The sequence below is a fragment of the Uranotaenia lowii genome, chromosome 2, assembly GCF_029784155.1.
Source record: "Uranotaenia lowii strain MFRU-FL chromosome 2, ASM2978415v1, whole genome shotgun sequence".
Classification (NCBI taxonomy): domain Eukaryota; kingdom Metazoa; phylum Arthropoda; class Insecta; order Diptera; family Culicidae; genus Uranotaenia; species Uranotaenia lowii.
Window position 1 is genome coordinate 143,400,659 of NC_073692.1, and position 25,211 is coordinate 143,425,869.

General features: G+C 40.3%; 1 protein-coding gene across 1 annotated transcript in view; it reads right to left on the reverse strand.

The window, feature by feature from the left end:
• The window catches only part of LOC129745342 (thioester-containing protein 1 allele R1-like), a 55,716-nt gene that overhangs the window by 7,979 nt on the left and 22,526 nt on the right, over positions 1-25,211 (reverse strand). Inside the window, exons 5-7 of the mRNA XM_055738358.1 lie at positions 5,694-5,842; positions 5,326-5,624; positions 4,678-5,263 (exon numbers count right to left, since the gene is read on the reverse strand). Coding sequence (XP_055594333.1) covers positions 4,678-5,263; positions 5,326-5,624; positions 5,694-5,842 — 1,034 coding nt within the window. The remainder of the gene's footprint in view (positions 1-4,677; positions 5,264-5,325; positions 5,625-5,693; positions 5,843-25,211) is intronic.

The window sequence follows — 25,211 nt, forward strand, 5'->3', positions numbered from 1 at the left end:
TTTTACAAAAGCTTCTTAATTTTGTATTACATTTTTTATAAAATAAATAATAATTTTTATATTTAAGTTTAAATCCTCATTGTATTTCCAAAATTTTAACACATTACATGAACACGTTTTTTTGTGGTTCAGATATGAAAGTGAAATAAACATTTGGATTTGAATTATAAACTTTGTAATTTCTGCTTTCCTCTGATTGTAACTTTGATTCTCAATTTTGTATATGAATTTCCTTTGGTTTTTTGATAGTGCTATTTTAATTTCAGACTTTGAATGGTGGGTCCGAATAAAATCTTATTTTAGGTTTTGAGTTCAACTGTTGAACTGAATGTATCTCTATGGAATTTGAATTTAATAACATATGTTGTATTTTTTTTTGATTCTTTATCTGAAGTCATTATGTAACTTCCCAATAATCATAAGGGAAATATTTATTCTGCTTTCGATGTAGTACCAAGTGATTGGATTTAGAGGGGGACTTCCATACCTTTTTTATTGCATAAATTCAGAACTATTCGAGCAAATGGAACAAAATGACTTGGACGAGTATTTGGGTACGCGAAATGGTTCTATGAATATTTGATACCCTCCCCTCCTGCCAGTGAGTTGATATAAAGTGGGGAGGGAGCTCATTCAAATTTTCTGCATAAATTAAATGGAAAACTACTCAAGCAAATGGAGCCAAATTTAGCGTTGGAAAGTATATGAATACCAGAAATGTTCCTATGATATTTTGAGAACCCTCTGTTCTTCCAGTGAGATAATTTAAAGGGGGGAAGGTGCTCCCATGCAATTTAATACATCCCTCGAGAATCAAATTATTCCCTTATTTGAGACTCCTTTTTCCTTCCAATGGAAATAATGTTAAAAATGTTTCTTCGGTAATTTAATCCTTGAGTGGAATATTAAAAAGTGGGAAGGGGGTCACTCATACCTCCTTTTTCACATATTTCGATAACCAATGGAACCAAATTTCCATGGGAGCATGTTTATGTACAGGAAATGTTTCTTTGATGGTTTGAGACCCACTTCTACTGCCAGAGAGGAGATATCAGATGGAGAAAGGGTCACCCATTTTTCGAATCACTCGATTACTTTTCTAGAATGCAACCATATATGGCATGGGATCGTATTTGTATACAAGATATGTTTTTCTGATGGTTTGAGATTATCTACAATTGTTATACTCATAGGACATAGATGATTCTATGTTAGACTGGCCCATAACAAAAAAAAAAATCCTTATATTCCACGCGGCACCCCCTAAGTTGGTGCTTTTAGGTGAAAAAATGACTTTTTGAAAGTTTCAGGTCTTGGCAGAAGCACGAGCTTGCGCAAAGGACTTGAAATTTGTATGGAAATTTTCGGCAAAATGTATGAAAAATCGACATACTTTCACTCTTTGTGTTCTGAAATATATTTCCAGTATGCTAGAAAGCTCAGAAATTCAGGAATTGTAGTTCAAACAATGACAAACAAGTTTGTAGAAGATTGAGATAAGATACGAGTTGACGGTGATGAGTTATCCGCAATTGAATTTGTGATTTTTTTCGCATTTCATCGATATATCGTGAACGGTGTATAGACGGATTATTAGTACTAACTTGATCGCATTGTCACACAATGAGAATAACAGATAGAAAGTTTGTGTCCTCGCAAAGTTGCGAAAAAAGCTCTGACAAACATTATTGTTGGACATTTAGACTTTGCCGAGGACACAAACTTTCTATCCTGTTATTCTCATTGGCCCTTATTCTGCGGCGCGCGTGACGTGATGATTGTCACCTCACCTCGAAGTCACCGTGAGATTTGTCACCTTATTCCCGGAGTCGATCCGGGTAAAGTGACAGAAGTTCATTCTAGATGAGCGACCGAATGAACACATCTGTCAAAATGGTAGGAATTGTTCTGTTTTGATTAGTTTTTGCTCGCGATTCGAATTTTCCGTCCTGATTTTTAAAGTTGTATGTGAGAATTCCGGTGCGTGAAAGACCACCAACGGGTTATATGGTGACAGCAAGGAACATAGAAGAAAAAACGAGCATTTTTGTGCCCTCAAGAGGAAAAACCTGAATCCGGAACCTGCGGAAACAAACGAACAACTGACGGGTGCTGCTGCTTTAATCAACCAGTGCACAAAAGGCCAATTAAAGTAAATAAAATGATTTTATTTAATAAAGCATTGAACCAAATGAAAGAAGCGAATTCAATTGATTTTTATATGACGGGTTATTTTTCTTTATAACCTCCCAGGAAATTCATTTTTATTTAAATGTTCTGACTTGTCGCTTATTGATACCGGTAAACCTCACCTGTATCTTTCACTTGAATTCCACATTATGAAGAATATTAGCATGGCATATTATCATTAAAAAGTGAAAATAAAATTAAAAGTACTAATATTTGATTTTCAAAGTTTTCGTCATTTCATCGTTTTAATATTTCGCAAGTCAAATTTCAATTAAAACTGAATTTTGGATTTCATTAGGAGATCATACTTTCCATTCAGTATTGCAATTCAAATTACATATTTTAGATAGCAAAGGAAAAGTTCAAATATATTTAAAAATCATATTTGTTAATAAATTTGTTTCATTTTTTTTCCAAAACCATCATTGATTAGTATAACTAACTATTTAGAGCCTAACATTCTGATTTACATTAATTTTTGATTAAATTCCTTTCTCGTCACCACCTGAAAAGGTACCGACAATTCTCACCTAAAATCGTCACCTGAATGCGACGATTCTCACTTACGGTGACTACGAGAATAGGGTAAGAACTCTCAAAGTTCATCCGAAGTGACGTTCCTCACCTAAACCGACTACTGGAAAAGAGTGACTTGGGTGACTCGACTATCATCACGTCACGCGCGGCGCAGAATAAGGGCCATTGTGTGACAATACGATCAAGTTACTACGGCCCTTATTCTGCGCCGCGCGTGACGTGATGATTGTCACCTCACCTCGGAGTCACCGTGAGATTTGTCACCTTATTCTTGTAGTCGATATGGATAAAGTGACAGAGGTTCATTCTAGGTGAGTGGCCGAATGAACACATCTGTCAAAATGGTAGAATTTAGCTGGTGCAGTTTTGATTTTGCTTTCGCTTCGGATTTTCCGAATTAGTTTTTTGTGTAATGGTTTAGAATTTCGATTCGAAAATGGCCATCATCGGATGGTACGGTTACAGCAAGCTGCTTGAAGATGATAAACGGACGATTTGTGCGACGTAAGTAGAAATTTCGCTCATCAAAGCTGGGTTCGGATTTGGGTATTATTGCCGAAAAAACAAAATCAGATGCCGATGGCTCCGAATGGTGCCGGTTTATATATTTTCCCCAACCGAGGTTACCACCGTGGCATGCCGGAAATTATCGATCCGAACAGTTAGTTGATTGTGGCGTACTGATTCTTTACTAATGGATTTTATTGTTATTTTTTAGATTTGGAAAAGTGGTCGCAATCTTAGAACTGAACAAAAACTTACTACATGACTGCGTCATCTTCGAGACTGCGCCCAAGAATCCAAGAACGGAAATATGCCGGAAAACACATTCACATTTTGCAAAACATTTCAATAAATAAAAATTCATACATATTCAAAACTATCATTCTTTATCATTTGATTAACTATTTAGAGCCTTTCATTTCCGTGTACATAAATTTTCTGTTAAATTTCTTTTTTGTAACCACCTGAAAAGGTACCGACAATCCTCATCGATTGCCGAATTAGTTCAGCGAATCTAGATTTGTTCGAGAAAATTGTTTTTAAAATGGTCATACATTAATGTTGTTGAACTTTTAGAGCCAAATTATTCCCTGTTTCATAAATTTTTCATTTGATTTCTATCTCGTCGCGACCTGAAAAGGTACCGACAATTGTCACCTAAAATCGTCACCCGAATGCGACGATTCTCACCCACGGTGACTACGAGAATAGGGTAAGAACTCACAAAGTTCATCCGAAGTGACGTTCCTCACCTAAACCGACTGCTGGAATAGAGTGACTTGGGTGACTCTACTATCGTCACGTCACTCGAGGCGCAGAATAAGGGCCTACTAGTAATCCATCTAGGTATACACCGTTCACGATATATCGATGAAATGCGAAAAAAAATTACAAATTCTATGGCGGATAACTCATCACCATCAACTCGTATCTTATCACAACCTTCTACAAATTTGTTTGTCATTGATTGAACTACAATTCCTGAAATTCTTAGCTTTCTAGCATACTGGAAATATATTTTAGAACACAAAGAGTGAAAGTATGTCGATTTTTCATACATTTTGCCGAAAATCTCCATACAAATTTCAAGTCCTTTGCGCCAGGTCGTGCTTCTGCCAAATGACCTGAAACTTTCAGAAAGTCACTTTTTCACCTAAAAGCACCAACCTGAAGGGTGCCGCATTGAAAAAAAATGTTGTGAAAATCATCCCATACAAATTTGAGCCAGTCTGTTCTATATATATTCAAAAATGATCCATCAATTTTTGAGAAGTGTAGCAAAGCACACCGAGTCAGCTAGTTGTTTATATTCAGAAAAAGAAATATTAGCCTATTCGGGCGAATACTCAGCTCAACTTTTCGGTGATCCGAATGTTAGACTTAACAATTTTCGGTACATCTCTACCTACCACATACAGAAAATTTTATTAAAATTCATTAGCCTACCTGAAAGTTTTCGCAACCAGTGCCGTCAGGAAAACGCTTCCTCGGCCATCGCTTTTTCCAAACACACTGAACGATCCATCATTCAGTCTATAGTTGAGTTGATTCTGGTATCCTTTCCTTAAGTAATCTAGCGCTTGTTTCTCAACGGTGGCATCCAACGTGTCTGTGTTTTTCATGTAGTTTAGAGCCAACACACTCGGGACCAAATTCAACATATTTTGCTCTCCACATCCGCTGGGTAGACGAATAAGTCCTCCCAGATTGGTCAAAGCCGATCCTATGAGTATTCCTTCGACCGAAAAAGTGATATTTTCTGTTCCCGATGTGGCCAGACCCGGAATCACCAGCATGATATTGTTTATGTTTTGCTCGGAATTGTCAGCTTCGATAAGCCTTGCCAGGTTCCGGTAATACCGTATTCCACCAGGCGTCACTCGCAAAAATTTCTCAACAGAATCCCGCCTGGTTTCAGTTCTTGCCTGCAGCAAAATTTTATGCAATCCGGATCGCTTCGGTTTCAAATGAAAAACAACTTTGTGAACAGGATTCGATACTAAACTTATCGTTTTGCTTTCTTCAGTTTTATCTGTAATGGTCAAAAAAAATCTTAGAAGGTATAACCATTCTTTTAAACTAGATTTCTCTAACCTGTAGTTTGATTTAAGTTATCAACGAAATCAAAATTCCTTAGATCATCCACAAGTCTTATTTCAGCTATTACGCTTTTTTCATGATAATTGTGAACGAAAACTTCGACGACTGCTATTTCACCTATAACAATCGAATATGCCAAATTTACCGTAATAAAGAAAGGTTTAATCACGGTCAATGACACGGGCTTTCTTGTGATACCGAGTCCATGCGTTGCACTAATGGAAAACGCCGTAATCGCCCATCCGGTTATCGTGTCTGGAACAACGCTTTTTAAAACAAGCTTTCCGTCGTCGCTGTACAATAAAATGGATGTGAGTTTGTATTTGGAGGTATTTTGTTTGAAGTATCTCTAACTATCTTACCCAACTTTAGCCATATCATTCCAGAGCCATGTTTCAGCGAAGTTTTTGCGAATCTCGGGTTCGTCTTCCGCAAAGCGTACATCGACTCCCAACAGCATAATAGCTCTTAGTGGTATTTCAGCACTGGTGAACAGCGAGAAACCCATATCCTAAGAAGAAAACAAATTAAAAAGATACATAATGTATAACACTGTTTGGTCGAAAAATAAAAACAAAAAAATATGTTGCATAAATCAAGGGGTAAGGACAACTAAAACCAACACAACACCCCCTCCCCCCACGAAATCCAAAATCTACAATTTTTTTCTAAATTCCAATCAAAATAGGGATTGAATAACTTCTGCAATCCATCATGAAATTTATCTCCTAAAACTTCATCGAATTAGAGGTTTTGAACCGGAAGATGAAATTCAACAACCAATATAAACTATTTTCAGTTTTGTTTTTGCATGTGTGCTCAGAAAGGACATTAAAATTGGAAAAATATTTGAGAGATTAAAACAAAACGACCAGGGTATTTTCGTTCATGGTTATTCAGTTTTGTATGAAGAATTAAACACTATATGCAAAAAAATGCAACATGAAAATTATATAATTTTAGGGAAAAAAGTAGTTATACCAATGTTTAAAAGACAAAACAAGTTTCGAGCAACGCTAGGCTTTTTTCTTAGAGACCAAAATGTTTAAACCCTTGGAGTAAATAATAAAATTACTCATTTTTTACACTTTTTTCTAAACCGTGTAAAATGAAATTATTTTAAAAAGAAGTTAAGAAAATAGGCTTTCTAACGATGTGTTGGAAATTGATGTAGCATATCTTTTAAAGGAGAAAAGGAGATTTGAATATTTTTGGGTCTGAAGTATATTTTTCAAAATTTTCTAAGTCTGATGTCTGTGAGACGATAAGTGCTTATGATAATGATCGGAAAGATTGAGGATATCCTTGTTGCGGTAACCCGTGACGAACGAGTGAGAGTACCGTCCATTCCCTCGGTCGGAAATACGTCATACGAAGTAAACAGGATAGTGTCATCTAGGTAGTACTCTTGAAGGTAGATAGCGTGTTCTCGGATAGAGTTGCGAATCAGATTATTTCGAAGATCATTTAAATTGTTACCCACAGTATATCATATCTTAGTTTGTACACGAAAAGTGGATAAGGTGAGGAATTTAAAGTTGAATTTAAACTTGAGATCGATATTAATCATTTTCCACCTGCATACTAATTTACAGGAAAGAGTTTGAGGTTAACTTGTGACAAGCTAGAGAATTCATAGAAAAGGATTAACACTAAATTTTGTAAGAAGGTATGCCTAAACTATTCGATTCCTTTATTAACTATTCAATAAATTCTAGCTTAAAGCTGTACTGAACTGAACTGCTAAAGAAGAGTGTTATACGAATTCTCTACCGCCACAAACTTTAAGAAAATTTAAGACCCGAAGTTGGGGAAATTAAGAAGAACAGTTACCATGGCCAATATAAACACAGATGAGTCCAAAACTACTAAAAGTTGTGCGAAATGTACCCGCAAAGATGATAGTAATATGGTGTGCTGCGATTCATGTGATGCTTGGGAGCACTACGAATGTGCGGGAGTAAGCGACTCCATTTCGGAGCCAGATCGAAGCTGGAAGTGTAGCAATTGCTTAACGACAACGGAGGATAAAACGACTAAGCCCTCCAGTAGGCGAAATGGATCTATTGTTAGTCGTGGCAGCAAGAACTCTGAGTTTTACCGGATGAAGCTTGAGAAACTGGAAAAAGAGCACGAACTGAAGTTACAAAAGATACAAGAAGAAGAAGATTACATCAAAAAGAAATACGAAATCCTGAAAAAAATGGAAGAAGAAGAGGCTGGACCCTCCAGCAGAAGGAGCGACGTCAGTTCCACAAAGGTTCGAGAAAGATTGCTAAACTGGCTGGCGGATGACGGAACAGCAAAAACCCCTGTTACGGGAAAACCCAGTGACAGCGATACAACTCTTCAAAATGCCCTCCCTAGGGAATCCTCTACACCGAAAGACAAAAACGCAGAAACGATCCATCGAGCGATCCCAACGACATTGAAATCTGTCGCCAACAGGAAAATACCCGACAAAGAGCCGCTTGTCCCTTTGAACCAGAACGGAGGAACTGTGCTTCAACAAAATCCACCAGAATCCACTTCGCTAAATCAACAAATCAATTCCTTGACAACAGCGATTAACACCTGTACGTTTTCTGGTGACCAAATTCCCGGTGTTCAACAAGGAAATCTGTCAGTTCCGGATACTCTTCCCTATGTAAATCCCGTAAGCGCTGCAACTGAACGGGCGGAACCGACAACTTCCCAACTCGCTGCCAGGCAGGTTATTATTAAAGAACTACCCGTATTTTCCGGTAACCCTGAAGAATGGCCGTTATTCTATGCTGCCTTCCAAAACTCAACGAAGTATTGCGGATACAGTCACGCAGAGAATCTCTCGCGCCTACAAAGGGCACTTTCGGGACAGGCCCTCGAATCGGTTAGAAGTCGTCTATATATCCCAGAATCCGTTCCGATCGTCATAGAAAAGCTCAACAAGATCTATGGTAGACCCGTCCTGTTAATCAACTCGCTCATAAATAGAATGCGCAGCGTCCCCCCTCCGAGGGAAGATGATCTGGATTCCATAATCTTCTTTGGTACGGCCGTACAGAACCTGGTGGATCATATAAAAATCTCCGATCAACGCGATCATTTAAAAAATCCTTCGCTTCTCCAAGAAATTATCAACAAACTACCTGTACAGATGCAAATGCAGTGGGGAACGTTCAAATTCCCCTGGAATCCCGTGGATGTAGATCTTGAAACTTTTAATCAGTTTATGACCAACCTGGTAGACATTGCTTTGGATTTGACAGTGAAAGTAGGAGCAGTAGCGCAACAGAAAAGTCAACGCTTTAAGCCACGAGAACGCTTAAACGCTCATTATCAAGCGGAGGATGATCGAGAATCGCTGACTTATAATCCGAGAGGAAGTTGTAACTTTTGCAAGGGGCACGACCATTACATTGCACAATGCGAAAATTTTAAAAGGCTGAATCTCGACGGACGCTGGAAAACTATTCGCACTCTAAATCTCTGCTGGACCTGCTTAGTACCCCATAAAAGATGGCCCTGCCGGTCAAACCGAATCTGTGGAGTTGATGGGTGCAGGCAACGCCACCACGGGCTGCTACACAACTTTGGAGAATCCGGAACGATTGATAGAGACCCCACGGCACAAATGGACACCTCTGTATCAACAGCACATCATAACCACCACTACGAAAAATCCTTTTCATTCTTTCGATACTTACCAGTAACACTTTCCGCCAACGACAAGTTCATAGAGATATTCGCGTTCTTGGATGATGGCTCCTCCACAACTCTTTTGGAGTCCGATATAGCAACGCAGCTCGGAGTAACGGGTACCCCAGATATTTTGACGCTTTTCTGGACAGCGAAAATAGGTCGACAAGAAAAGGACTCACACCGAATCAGTGTACAAATTTCGGGAATTGGGTCCACTAATCGGTTTAAAATAGATGACGTTAGAACCGTTGAAAGACTTGATCTCCCTAGCCAATCTTTGAATTATAAAGTACTGTGTGAATCTTTTCCTTACTTGAGAGGACTTCCCATACAAAGCTATCACGATGCGCGCCCAAAAATGATTATCGGCATAGAGCACGCCAAACTACTGACTTCTCTGGAAACTCGTGAGGGCGGTGATCATGAACCCGTCGCTATCAAGACACGACTGGGCTGGTGTACCTTCGGAAAAGGAAATAAGTGTAATGACATTACAGAGAGTCTAAACTCACACATCAGCTTCAATAACATTCGACTGCACGATGTCATGAAACAGTTTTTTCAAACCGAGGAAGCCATCCCACCAGTAAACCTAGATTCAGAAACTGATAAAAGGGCAAGACAAATACTAGAAGAAACTACCAAATTCATTGATGGTAGATACGAAACGGGACTCCTGTGGAGAGAAGATCGTCCTATAAATCTACCTAATAGCTTCCCTACGGCCCTGAAACGTCTCATTAGTCTGGAGAAACGTCTAGCTGGATTACCCGACTTAGCGCTTAAAGTCCAGGATCTTTTAGACGTCTATGAACGAAAAAAGTACGCTCATCGACTCACACAAGCTGAATTTAATAAAACAGATCCCAAAAAAACCTGGTATCTGCCCCTTGGAGTAGTGACTAGCACGAAAAAACCCAACAAAATACGGTTGATATGGGACGCTGCGGCACGAACTGGAGGTACAAGTCTCAACGACCTTTTATTGAAGGGACCCGATCTATTAATTTCACTAATGGGGGTTCTTTTGAGATTCAGACAACGAAACATCGCAGTTTGTGCTGATCTCACCGAAATGTTTCACCAGATAAGAATTCGGGATGAAGATAAACATTTCCAACGTTTCTTATGGAGAAAAAGCCCTGAAGAACCTATCGGAACGTACGTGATGGATGTCGCCACTTTCGGTGCGTCGTGCTCACCTTGTAGCGCTCTCTTCATTAAAAATAAAAACGCTCTCGCCCACGCCTCAGAATTCCCTGAAGCCTCGAAGTCTATAGTGGACAACACCTACATGGACGACTGGCTGGTAAGTGTCGATACCGTCGAAGAAGCCGTTCGGCTGTCAGAAGAGGTCAAAAGAATACACGCAGCCGGAGGATTCCAGCTCTCAAAGTTTATATCGAACGTTCCAGAGGTCCTAGAACGATTAGGAGAGCTTAATTCGCCTTTAGATAAGAACCTTGACTTCGATCAAGCAGAAAATATGGAACGAGTACTAGGGATGATTTGGATACCATCAGCGGACATGTTTACCTTCAGCACCATTGTGAAACCCTGCCTTCAGAGAATCGCCGATTGTGTGGACATCCCAACTAAGCGACAAGTACTACAAATAATAATGTCCGTATTTGACCCGCTAGGATTAATATCTCACTACATCATACACGGGAAAGTGCTAATGCAGGAAATTTGGAGATCCGGGTCTGACTGGGATGAACAGATTCCGCAAAATCTACTTGACTCATGGAAAAGGTGGATAGGGCTTCTAGGTCACCTTCACAAAGTCCGAGTCCCACGATGCATCTTCTACAATACCGACTCTCGAATAAATTACAAACTTCAGCTACACACTTTTGTGGACGCGAGCGAAGCCGCCTACTCTTGTGTGGTCTACATTCGACTTGAAAACAAAAATGACTGTAAATGCAGACTTATCTCAGCGAAAACAAAGGTGGCGCCGCTCAAACCGCTTTCCATCCCGAGATTAGAACTTCAGGCTGCCGCCCTCGGCGCAAGACATCTCCAAACAGTCGCTACTTCGATGACTCTTCCGATAGAGAAAAGGGTGTTTTGGTCGGACTCAGCAACGGTGTTAGCCTGGATACGGTCAGACAGCAGGCGATTTCATCAGTTCGTGACCTTCAGAGTCGGGGAAATATTGTCGAGCACAAATGTAGAAGAATGGAGACATGTTCCATCGGCGCTAAACGTTGCTGATGAGGCCACCAAATGGAATAACGAGCCTTCCTTTGATCCCGATAGTCGATGGTACCGAGGACCAACATTCTTACTAGAATTGGAAGAGCAGTGGCCAAGGGCATCAGGTAAATCTTTCACAACCGAGGATGAGCTCAGAGCAGTTCACGTCCACGTTCACAACACAGACCCGCTTATAGATACTACTCGCTTTTCAACATTCAATCGTATGCTGCGAACAACTTCCTACATTGTTCGTGGTGCCGATTCTTTCCGACATCGGTTACCGCCCGGGACGGTAGAGAAAATACTTCAACGCGATGAGATCCAGAAGGCTGAACGCGTTTTATGGAAACAAGCACAGGCAGACGTCTTTTTCGCTGAGATAGATCTATTGAACAGAGGAAAACCCATTCCAGCTTCTAGCCATATTTACAAGTTAAATCCCTTCACGGATGAACATTCGATCATACGGGTTGGGTCTCGATTAAATCTAGCCCCGATCAGCTATGATGCTAAGTTCCCGGTACTGCTGCCTAAAGAGAATCGGATTACACATCTGTTGATTCTTCATTTTCATGTTAAATTCCTGCACGCAAATAGAGAGACCGTCCTTAACGAAATGAGACAACAATACTATATTCCTAACATGCGCTCGATCATACGTAGAATAGCAAACGCATGTTTATATTGTAAAGTGAAACGAGCTAACCCAAAACCTCCTATTATGGCACCTTTACCCCGTGTCAGGCTTACCCCACACATTCGTCCTTTCTCATATATAGGTGTGGACTACTTTGGCCCCATTCAGGTGAAAGTAGGCAGAAGTCTAGCCAAGCGTTGGGTATGCCTATTTACCTGCCTTACAATTCGTGCTATTCACCTTGAAGTGGTTTATACGTTGAGCACGCAATCCTGCATTATGGCTTTCAGAAGGTTCATTGCTAGAAGGGGAGCACCACAAGAGGTTTACTCTGATAACGGCACCTGTTTTAAAGGGGCAAGCCGAGAGCTGGCAGAAGAAAGAAAACAAAGAACACTTATTGATGAAGCGTGCGCCTCTACGTTCACCAACGCTTCTACGGCCTGGTATTTTAACCCCCCAGCCACACCCCACATGGGTGGGGCCTGGGAACGTATGGTGAAATCAGTTAAATTGGCACTCCAAGTACTATCTGAACACGTGAGACACCCGAATGATGAGGCATTCGAAACCATATTATTGGAAGCGGAAAGTATTGTCAATTCTCGGCCGTTGACGTACGTACCCCTCGAATGTGACGAGCAAGAGGCATTGACTCCCAACCACTTTTTGTTGTGCTGGTCCAAGGAAGTCCAACAACCACCTTCGGAGTTAAACAACTATCGCAACTCCTTAAGAGATAGTTGGAGCCTAACTAGGCACTTAGTCGATGGATTTTGGAGAAGGTGGATAGTCGAATATTTACCAATGCTCACGAGAAGAACAAAATGGTTCGAACCCGTGAAACCCCTTGGAAGAGGCGACCTGGTGCTTGTCATAAACGAGAATGTGTAACGAATGTAGTTGCTCCCGAACAAACAACAGCTTAAGCGCCACTCTCGAACGTCGAGAGACTGTTGATGCGTGTTACCGTGCTCGGCTTTTGAGACTTGAAACAGGGCGGGTTAAGTATAGTTCAAACACCCAAACTCATTTTGGCTTTCCCAACAACTAAACGAAGGTGAATCCCTGATTCCTAATTCCAATTTGAAAGGCGATGCAGAACCCAAAACTATGCGGAACAACCAAATGCTAATCGCAACCCTTACCACACCCCAAACCAGCAAAAACGTCAACGCTTCAGATCTCAGGGAAAAACGATGTTACGTTTACAATTCTAGTTTTGTATTCAAGAGATTCATTCCCTGAAGCCTATAGTGACGTCACTTACTATCTGTAAAATCCTAGGAATTCATACAATATTCTTAATTCTAGCAAACCTGGTATTTCTGGAGTTACTGTGGCTATCAAACCACCGGATGCTGCTCTCGTTGAACTCAGGCGATGTTTTGCTCCAAACGATGTTCCAAACTCAGACGATGATAGTCGAGCACACGTGGGTTGGTGTCTCGAATAATTGGCGGGCAGGTATTTGGCAAACTTATTTCAGACTCTGATGTCGTGAATCGAGCCAGAACGAACTGTGGCCTTCGAGTATCACAACTGGCCCACAGGTGGCGCGATCGCAGTCGAACATAAAACCACCAGTGACTAAATAAGTGTGGGTGGGCGGTTTTTTCTACCGCCGAGATAACGTAACCCACTGTGGACTGGTAGCGGTCCACTTAGTCACTATCGACGCTTAAAGTTGTTTAGCGACGAGCACGTGGTTCCACTTCCGATTAAATGACCTTGAAGCTTAGCAAAGGAAGGCTTTGTCCGACGCGTTATTACTCGTGACACTGAGCGATGACGAACTATTGAAGCTAACAGTGTTCTGAGTGATGTCTGCTGTCACGTGTAGTTGTCCAAGCAGTTGGCGACAAGTATCGGTGGCCCCAACTTGCACCCACGTTGAACGGTGGGCTTTCCTGTCGTTCAACGATTTCTATCATTACCACATTACAATCATTTGCGCTTAAAAAGCCTTACCTGCAACTAACGTTGGTTTTATCCAAGTTTGGAAGATGCTATTTGAGCTTTCCTATAATCAAACTGCGTCCCTCACGCACAAAAAACTTATCGTACGCAATACCTAAGTGATTTTGTATATTATTACCAGGACTGTAGCAAAAACCACTAAATACTCACGGTAACTAGAAGTCACAATTGCACTGGTGAACTAACTAGCCTGCAGCTTTGACTAATCACGAGAAAACTCACAAGACCTTCCACGCTGAGCGAATCTACCAGAATAAAGTGTGATCTCCCACTAACGAATAGCACACCCCAAAACTAACCGCGGCAATCGATGACAAAAGGCATCGGCAATTTTGTGTCTTGCATCGCATTTCAACCACCTAGCTAAATGAGGCTTTTGTCCTAAATCTCAAGGACACGAGTGGTGATACATTTTTTTTTATCACTGGAGCCTATCTTTTAAACACCTCGATTAGCCAGCCAGGAAAACTAAATGAGATCGTACGTGGAACTCAACGGATTTTTTAACTGTATAAGATGTATGCTAGATAGTCTCAGTTCCGAACGGGAGATGGCGTGACAAGCGGTTAATTTGTTTGGCTTTATGTAAATACGGAAGCTTTTTTATAGCGCATACAGAACAGACTCAATTTTATGACTGGAAAATATTTCTGGCTCTTATTTTCAACTGACGTTAGTTAAACTAATCTTACATTCTCGCCAATGCCAAAAAAAATAAAAATTTTGAAATAAATTTCAAAATTTTTATAAAGAACTAACACACTTCGACAAACTAAAAAGTAAACTTATCAACCAAACTCAGATTCCAATACTATCGCGGTGAATTCATTGCTCGTTTAGCTTAGGCTTTATTCATTCATTTCTCTCTAGTCGACCAATAGAACCAATTTACTTCGGAAATATCCAAAAAATCTGAATTTTACATAACCAAAATCTAAACCTATTTACTCCAAAAGATTTGAAAAAATGATTTCCTCAAAAAGAAATGAACTCCAATTAACTCCAATCATTTATTGGAAAATGTCTAAACTTAGCTTTTCTCATGTTTCACACGCAGCGCGAAAACCTGAACAAACTGATCAAAATAACTTTCACCTTTTTTCGGTGTCGGGTTCCCATAAAATTTTAACAGAAACGTCAAAACTAAAGCTCACGAAAATGTAAACAAATTTTCAATTATTATTGTCTCATCATTGATAGTTTTTCCAATGGAAAACTTAAGATTCTTAATGAAAACCTGCGGTTTTGTAACTTGGATTTGTTTACTCAACTGGATTATACACAAAACATGCTAATGACTCTCTACACATTGTGAAAATTACTAAATTAACAGAATCGATAATATTTTAAGGTAAGTGGAATTTTATCTTTGTAGAGCAATCAAGTTGTCTTATTTTTAATTTCTATTTACAGATTACGTGTTGATTTGCATTGAACTAGGATATAATTTTTCGTTAATCGAAGTGTTATGAGAATGTCAAATGTTTTTCTTTGAATTGGAGCAAAGAAAACTTGACATATTGAAAGAACTTTTCGAAACTGACGTGTTCAGTTCGTTTCAATGCTGAAATTCATACGAGTTCAATTCGTCAGACTTATCTTCTGAGACCTCTTGACATTGACCCAGGATACACACCTCTTAAAAGAGTATTTTATTGCTGTGGAACAGACTTGTTTATGCTGCATCAAGCTAGCCGTCATAGCTGGGGTAACAAAATGTTACTGTTTCTTCAGAAATGAACCATGGAAGGTTCCTGTTATCCTCTGGCCATTCAAATCCTCCAGGATATATGTGTTGGTGCCCAATTTCTGACGAACTCGAACCTTTGTAAACTTGGGCGCTAGTTTACCCACGAAATTCTTCGATTTGTCTGACAAGTGTACGTTTTTCTTGAACACTACATCTCCACATTCAAAATTATGTTTCTTGTTCGCTCGGAGGTTATAAGTAATCGAATATCTTTTATACGCCTTAAGGAGATTCTCGCGAACCGTTTGCCACAGCTGTGTTTGCTCTGCTGGGCTAAAAGAAACTTTCAAATTGTCAGTCAAATTCCTTAGATGATCGTATTCTTTCCCAGAGCTTATCATGTTACGTCCAAAGTTAAGAAAATAAGGTGTAAACCCGGTGCTATCGTGCACATTAGTTCGAATCGCCATCGCAATTTGCGGTATCGACTCATCCCAGTTCTTATGGTCAGTACGACGGTTTAAAGCGCACCGTATCGCCGTAACGATGACCCGATTGACTCGCTCAGTTGGATTTGGACTAGGGTGATATACTGCTAGATTCCAATGGGTAACACCGTACTTGGACAACAAATTCTCGAATTCTTTACATAGGAAGACTTTGGCATTATCGGTAATGCAAACGGAAGGCGCACCGAACAGAGTGAATATTTGGTTCTCGGTGAAGGTACAAACGCCTATGGCGGTAGCGGACCTCATACATTGTACCATAACAAATTTTGTAAAGAAATCGGTAACAACCAGCAACCACATATTACCTTTCTTGGACCGGGGATACGGACCTAAGAAATCCATCGAGATTAACTCCCACGGCCGTGAACACATCTTTGGATTTCCACAGACCGGAGTAACGTTTATGTTCGGGGTTTTAGATTCCTTACAAACAAGGCAGGCGAAGCAAAACCGTTTCACTTCCGACGACATACGAGGCCAATAATACTTTTCCCTGAGCTTGGCCAAGGTTTTCAGAAATCCTAAGTGCGCTTCTTCGTGAATAGCCTGAATCAACGGTTTTCTTTCCAGCAACGGGACCACATATTTCCACCGCATGCCAGGATTTTCAGTCAATGAAGTATTGGTAACAAACTTAAATACTTTTTCGTCAATGATTTGGAAATCTTTGTATCTTTCCGGGAAATTTCTAATTTGACTTTTCAACTGAGAGACATATGTGTCTGGAAGTGGACTATCTACGACACATAAGCTTCGCGACAACGCGTCGGCCGAAATGTTTTCAGAGCCCTTTTTGTACTGCAACACCATGTCATACTTTGACAATTTCAATGCCCATCGAGCGATCCTTGGCGATTTTGACTCGATAGACATGGTACGCAAAAACGTTAGAGACATCGCATCGGTCTGAATCACGAACTGGCTTCCTTCTATGAAGTGCCGGAAATTTTCAATGCTCAGCAGAACTGCTAGGCATTCCCGTTCTGTCGCGCTATACTTCCGCTGAGTGCTTGACAACTTTTTTGAGTAATATGCAATACAACGTCGTTCTCCTTCGAGGACTTGAGTGAGAACGGATCCTACTGCTAAGTCTGAACTGTCTGTCTCTATTATAAAAGGAACAGAAAAGTCCGGATTAGCTAAGATAGGCGCGGATACTAATGCGGTTTTTAATTTCCCTAACGCCTCGTCGGCTTCCTGGGTCCATGCAAATGTTTTACGGTCTTTTTTCAAAAGATTACTTATCGGAGTGGTGATTTCAGAATAATCCTTTATGAATTTCTGATAGAAACCCGCTAAACCCAAGAGTCGTCGTACGTCTTTGACAGACTTGGGGGTACTATAGTCCAAGACGGGTTGGATTTTGGCCACGTCCATAGACAGGCCATCCTCGGTTAGTACATAACCAAGGTAACGGACCTGCTTCTGACAGAATCGAGACTTAATTATATTGATAGTTAACCCGGCACGTTTTAATCGAATCGCGACTTCCTTAATCAATCTCAGGTGTTCCTCCAACGTGAGAGAAGTGATGATTATGTCATCTAAATAGACATAAACGCGAGGCTCCATGTCATGTCCGATGACCTTGGACATCAAGCGAATCATTGTCGCAGGGCTGTTAGCTAACCCATAGGGCATTACCGTGAACCTAAAGACCGACTTAGTGGTCCTGAATGCCGTCTTATCCTTTGCCGAGGATTCTAAGCTAACCTGATAGTAAGCTTCAGATAAGTCTATGACCGAAAAATATCTCGATTTTTGTATTCTTTGTAGGATGCCAACCATATTCGGAAACGGAAAGTCATCTTTCCGAGTAGCTGCGTTTAGTCGTCGTGAATCAAGACAAATCCTCCACTTGCCGTTTGCCTTTCTGACTGGCAAGAGTGGATTCAAGAAATCTACCGGACCTTCGCATTCTTCGATAACACCGAGTTTCAGCATGCGTTCAATCTCGGCATCTATAACGGATTCTACCTTGGGAGACCATTTGTATGAAGCGAATTTCTTCGGCCTCATACCCGGGATTAGATCTATAGAATGCTTTAAGACTTTCGTTCTACCTAATTTTCCTTCCACCGTAACTGGCAATTCGGAGATGGCTTCGAAAAGAGTTTTCCTTTCTTGCACGGTGAGATCATGCTCAGTTACAATATCTTCCGGCTTATCAATCGTTTTGTCAGGGATTTCTATCGTTGGCATATCAAGACTTTCATCTTCTTCTGGAACAACAACCTTGAACTTACTGTCGAGCTCATCTGTCGGCGACAGCTGAAAACAGAAATTTTCAGACTGTTCACTAAAATAATCTTCAATTACTAATAATTGATTTGGCGTGGATGGACTTGCCTCGTTTTCGGAATAACTTTCTACGGGAATTGAGGTATTAGGACTTATTAATTGAAACCCGAATTTCTTGAGAAAATCCATTCCCAAGATCAACGGTTTGGTCACCTCAGGTACCACTACTGTGGGAATCACGTGAGTTGTTTCCTGATAGGTAAACGGAATGTTGACAAATCCGAGACATCGATATGCTGTTCCGTCAGCTGTTGAAACTTTCAAATTTACAGGGTTGATTTTCAGGCCGAGCTTTTCAATCAACGGTAACGCACTAATCACGGACACACTCGCTCCAGTGTCTGCAAGACCAACTACATTTTCGGACATGATTTTCAAACTTAGGTGAGGGCATTTGCTAGTGAAGGTGTTAATCTGAAATGTTCGTTCAAAATATTCGAAATTAGGAATAGGAACCTCTACGAAATCGCGGTCAGGAGCTTGGTTCCTTAAGTCTCCCATCCTTATTCGTTTTTTGACTCGTTAGTCACAGAATATCGTGAACGCATTTGGTGTCGATTTGGACAACGAAAAGCAGTGGTATCCGGATGACCACACATGTGACAGAATATCAACTTACTCTTGTCACATTCTCTCCACAAATGGCCTATTTTTCGACAATTCCAACAAACCATTACATCAGTTACGTTATTCCCCGAGTCCGTTTTCGTTGTTCGACCACCAGTAAATTTCGTGTCTGTTTGCGACTTGATAACGCAAACATCTTCAGTTTCTTCATGGGTCAAGTTACCTTCATTTTTTTCTAATTCTTCTTCTTCTAGACAATTCAACGGTACGTTACGATTCAAAGGCTTCAGGTGGTTCAAATTGGTTTCTACAGCATCTAGCTTGTAACACAACTGAGCTAGGTGTTCAATCGAGTAGATTGGTTCCAAAGCTAACCTTCTTTTATATCCTAGCCTCATGTTTTCGAAAATAATGTCAAACTTCTCCTGCTCAGTCATTTTTTTAGTCATTCTTCTTGCTAGAGTTTCGATGTCAGTTAAAAATGAATTAAATTTTTCGTTAGGCTTTTGCTTTCTATTACGCATTTCTTCCTTGAATGATCGATCACGATTTGGATCGTCGTATCTCATGAGTAGCTCACTAACTAATTTCCCCCAAGACGTGAAACGTTCTTCGTACGTGGTGTACCAATTGTACGCATCATCACGGAACAACAGATGCGCGTGTATGCGTAAATCTTCCTGATCAATGCCATACGAACGACATAGCAGATTGATTTGTCGGAGGAAGTCAACAACAGGTACCTGATTGGCGTCTCCGCTAAATTTAGGCCATTTCTCAATTATATTGCATTGCTGATAGGGAAGACGTCGAGGCTGGACAAAGTTTACTTCTGCACCGTAGGGCCCCGGAAACGCGGTCCCTATTTCCCGTTGTGTGGGTTGGTCCACCTTACCACTAGGATGTGGTGAAGGTGGCGCAGATTGCGAAGGTCTAACCCCAGAAATCGGTGGAGGTTTAAATGGGTTCAATCCGTTCATACTCAGAACAGGATTGGTATGATCATGAGTCAAGGAATCGGTAACCTGAGGTCTATATTGATTTGAAATCATCGTTGTATTAAAGGGGTTTGCGTAACCCAGGTCTAATCTTTGCGACTGAGGCGGCGTCGGGGCTAAAGTAGTCGGACGAGCCCTTGAATTTTGTAACGTCACGTTCGCGATTCTTTCCACGAGCTGATCGATTGCATTCGAATTAATTGCGCGGTCTGACCGTAACGGTCCTTGATCGACCAGACTATTTACGTATACGCGGATATAATTTTCAACTTCGGAAACATGTAAGTATTCATAATCAGCGGACCGATGCAGTTCAGGATTTCTTGACTGCCCAAAATTCGAAACGTTATTTCCCGACAAGTGATTACCCGTAAATCCTGTACGAAATGGTTCTCTGATATTCGTCGACTGCGATACATTCAGTACATTTCCCGCCGAGGCCACCGGCTGACCATTCAATGAGCGATCATTATTCCAAATCGGCATCGGGTTCGACCGAGTTTCAGTTACCGTCGAGGCCACCGGCTGACCATTTACTGAGCGATCAATATTCCAAATCGGCATTTGGTTCGGCCGAGTTTCAGTTACCGTCGAGGCCACCGGCTGGCCATTCACCGTACGATCGGCATTCGAAATCGGTATAGCGTTCGATGGCAGATCATTTCCTGTCGCGGCGTGTTCCATTGAGGGTCGGGGATTAGTTAAATTTGAGAGGTCAAATCCTAAAAATGCGGATTGATTGTTAGCAGAAAATCGCGAAAAATCTTGCAAACCGTGTTCTTGAATACCGGAAATTATCGGCTGCGGATTAGACGTCGAGGATTGTGGTTCCGCGAGATTCGTTTGGACGACCGATTCATTCGATTGCGCACCGAGCTGATTTTCTAACGTATCAGAAACCTGAAGCCGTGACCCAGACAAGTCTCTATCAAGGGTTGACGGAACATCAAATCCGTACCCTAAACCTTGAGAAGGAATTCTATATCCAGATGCAGTAGCCTGGTCCGTACCACGCACATTAGTTTCCGAAATTCCCGGTGCATCCCTGTACGTAACTGAACCACTCGTGAGACTTCTGGCCAGCAAATTCAAATCGATTTTATAAAACTTTTCAGCCAAACTACTAACCAGATTGGTCAAAATCATTTGATTTTGTTTTTCCGATTCAGTCTTAGGTGAATACCTCGCTAATCGCCGATGATAATGAACGAGTCTAGTGTATAAATTACCATGACGTCGACCGATACTCAGAACTTGTTCAATTTGTTTCAGATTGCTGGTAATCCGAACATAATCCTCTGTCAAATCTTGTGATGCTGGAAAACCCAATGTCGTGGAATCTTCCTGGTCGCGCAAAAGTGTTCGTAACGTTCTTCTTTTAGAGTTAAGTGGCTCATTGAGCCTAGCTCCTCGCAACGAAAGCTCATAATCCAGCTCATCTTCTTCAAGATGATCTGCATTTATTCGATAATGCTCCATTTCAACACGTAATCAGGTGAAATTTTTTTTATATATGTAATTAGATATTACTGATAATCTAAAATCCAATCAAAATTTCCAACAAATAACTAATAACTATATTTTTAATTTATCCAACCAAGTTTTAAGCAAAGTGGTTCTAGAGGGTGACAGGGTTGTAACTATAAATCGCAAATTAAATTCAAATTGTATCAAGATCAAACGGAACCAAATAGACTATCTTTTCGTGCCCCACGTTGGGCGCCAGAATTTGTAACGAATGTAGTTGCTCCCGAACAAACAACAGCTTAAGCGCCACTCTCGAACGTCGAGAGACTGTTGATGCGTGTTACCGTGCTCGGCTTTTGAGACTTGAAACAGGGCGGGTTAAGTATAGTTCAAACACCCAAACTCATTTTGGCTTTCCCAACAACTAAACGAAGGTGAATCCCTGATTCCTAATTCCAATTTGAAAGGCGATGCAGAACCCAAAACTATGCGGAACAACCAAATGCTAATCGCAACCCTTACCACACCCCAAACCAGCAAAAACGTCAACGCTTCAGATCTCAGGGAAAAACGATGTTACGTTTACAATTCTAGTTTTGTATTCAAGAGATTCATTCCCTGAAGCCTATAGTGACGTCACTTACTATCTGTAAAATCCTAGGAATTCATACAATATTCTTAATTCTAGCAAACCTGGTATTTCTGGAGTTACTGTGGCTATCAAACCACCGGATGCTGCTCTCGTTGAACTCAGGCGATGTTTTGCTCCAAACGATGTTCCAAACTCAGACGATGATAGTCGAGCACACGTGGGTTGGTGTCTCGAATAATTGGCGGGCAGGTATTTGGCAAACTTATTTCAGACTCTGATGTCGTGAATCGAGCCAGAACGAACTGTGGCCTTCGAGTATCACAACTGGCCCACAGGTGGCGCGATCGCAGTCGAACATAAAACCACCAGTGACTAAATAAGTGTGGGTGGGCGGTTTTTCCTACCGCCGAGATAACGTAACCCACTGTGGACTGGTAGCGGTCCACTTAGTCACTATCGACGCTTAAAGTTGTTTAGCGACGAGCACGTGGTTCCACTTCCGATTAAATGACCTTGAAGCTTAGCAAAGGAAGGCTTTGTCCGACGCGTTATTACTCGTGACACTGAGCGATGACGAACTATTGAAGCTAACAGTGTTCTGAGTGATGTCTGCTGTCACGTGTAGTTGTCCAAGCAGTTGGCGACAAGTATCGGTGGCCCCAACTTGCACCCACGTTGAACGGTGGGCTTTCCTGTCGTTCAACGATTTCTATCATTACCACATTACAATCATTTGCGCTTAAAAAGCCTTACCTGCAACTAACGTTGGTTTTATCCAAGTTTGGAAGATGCTATTTGAGCTTTCCTATAATCAAACTGCGTCCCTCACGCACAAAAAACTTATCGTACGCAATACCTAAGTGATTTTGTATATTATTACCAGGACTGTAGCAAAAACCACTAAATACTCACGGTAACTAGAAGTCACAATTGCACTGGTGAACTAACTAGCCTGCAGCTTTGACTAATCACGAGAAAACTCACAAGACCTTCCACGCTGAGCGAATCTACCAGAATAAAGTGTGATCTCCCACTAACGAATAGCACACCCCAAAACTAACCGCGGCAATCGATGACAAAAGGCATCGGCAATTTTGTGTCTTGCATCGCATTTCAACCACCTAGCTAAATGAGGCTTTTGTCCTAAATCTCAAGGACACGAGTGGTGATACATTTTTTTTTTATCACTGGAGCCTATCTTTTAAACACCTCGATTAGCCAGCCAGGAAAACTAAATGAGATCGTACGTGGAACTCAACGGATTTTTTAACTGTATAAGATGTATGCTAGATAGTCTCAGTTCCGAACGGGAGATGGCGTGACAAGCGGTTAATTTGTTTGGCTTTATGTAAATACGGAAGCTTTTTTATAGCGCATACAGAACAGACTCAATTTTATGACTGGAAAATATTTCTGGCTCTTATTTTCAACTGACGTTAGTTAAACTAATCTTACAAATGTCAGAAACGGCTATGAACGTGGACGGATCGAAAAGGTTGTATTAGGTGCCGATGGGCAAGTACGCAGAGCATGGGTGAAGACAAGCAGCGGAACATCACTGAAAGCAGCTACCAGACTAGCGGTCCTTGACGTCCTGGGAGTGCCCTCGGGAAAAGGGGTACTTCACGGGCAGGGGGATGTTGCGGTAACCCGTGACGAACGAGTGAGAGTACCGTCCATTCCCTCGGTCGGAAATACGTCATACGAAGTAAACAGGATAGTGTCATCTAGGTAGTACTCTTGAAGGTAGATAGCGTGTTCTCGGATAGAGTTGCGAATCAGATTATTTCGAAGATCATTTAAATTGTTACCCACAGTATATCATATCTTAGTTTGTACACGAAAAGTGGATAAGGTGAGGAATTTAAAGTTGAATTTAAACTTGAGATCGATATTAATCATTTTCCACCTGCATACTAATTTACAGGAAAGAGTTTGAGGTTAACTTGTGACAAGCTAGAGAATTCATAGAAAAGGATTAACACTAAATTTTGTAAGAAGGTATGCCTAAACTATTCGATTCCTTTATTAACTATTCAATAAATTCTAGCTTAAAGCTGTACTGAACTGAACTGCTAAAGAAGAGTGTTATACGAATTCTCTACCGCCACAATCCTAGTTAAATACAAATCTACAAACTGGTATATGACAAATATCATTACGATGAAGTGAATTTTTGACTTTTTGCCGCCACAAACCTCATAGTGACTCATATGACTAAATCTAAGCTAGGATTTTTTTTAAATAAAAAAGATTAATAATCAGAATTGCAATGTTTCAAATAAATAAAATAATTAAAACAAAAAATCTGAAGGTATACAGATATCCGAAGTTATTTAGATATACATTTTTTGAGTTTATAAAATGTTTACAAATACATATTCTCCATTGAATTATCGAGAATTTTTACTCGAAATTTTTCTATTTCCTACTGCAGACCTATCATTTAGAGTTTGAATAAAGAAATTGAAGATTCACAGTCATATTTTGGATGAAAACTCAAATTTAGCTCAGTTCTTGGATGAAGATCGATAGATTAGATTAATAAGACTAGTTTACAAAATTGACCGATCCATATTTGTAACGTAAAATCGGACGCTGAATCCGAAAATGAATCTAAAAAACATTAATAGAACAGTTTTTGAGTTAGGCTCAAAATATGAAATTTTGAAGAAAGAAAAAAAAGTACTTGTACATACTTAGATTCAAATATTTTGGACAGCATTACATCAATTTGAATCTTCTTTTTTGCATATTAAAGGCCAGGTTGCCGAAAAAAAACTGTGTTTTGACGAAATAAAATTCTGATTTCCTGTGATTTTATCCAAAAATTCTTTGACGGTTTTCTGTGATGCATTTTCAGTAATTTCATTCAAAAGTCATGTCAAATTGCGTCTGTATAACATTTTTCTAAAGAAAAATCAATTAACGTTACCAATTTTATCTTTTTTCCAATTCAGAGATAATTATCCTAAATTTATTTTGACTTAAAAAAAACTAATTTCGAATAAAACGACCACATTTTTATAAATTTTGTGAAATCTGTGAATACTACTTAAATTCTGTGTTCTGTGACATAGATTCTGTGATGAAAGTTGGGTTAAAAATAATGCGAAAATATAGATTTTTCTGTGATTTCGACAACCTTGATTGAAGGTGAATAAGTTTTACATCGATCATTTGAATTTAATTTGCGTATAAACAATAGTTTTGTTGATATTTGGGAATTTTTCATTGAAAAATTATTGAT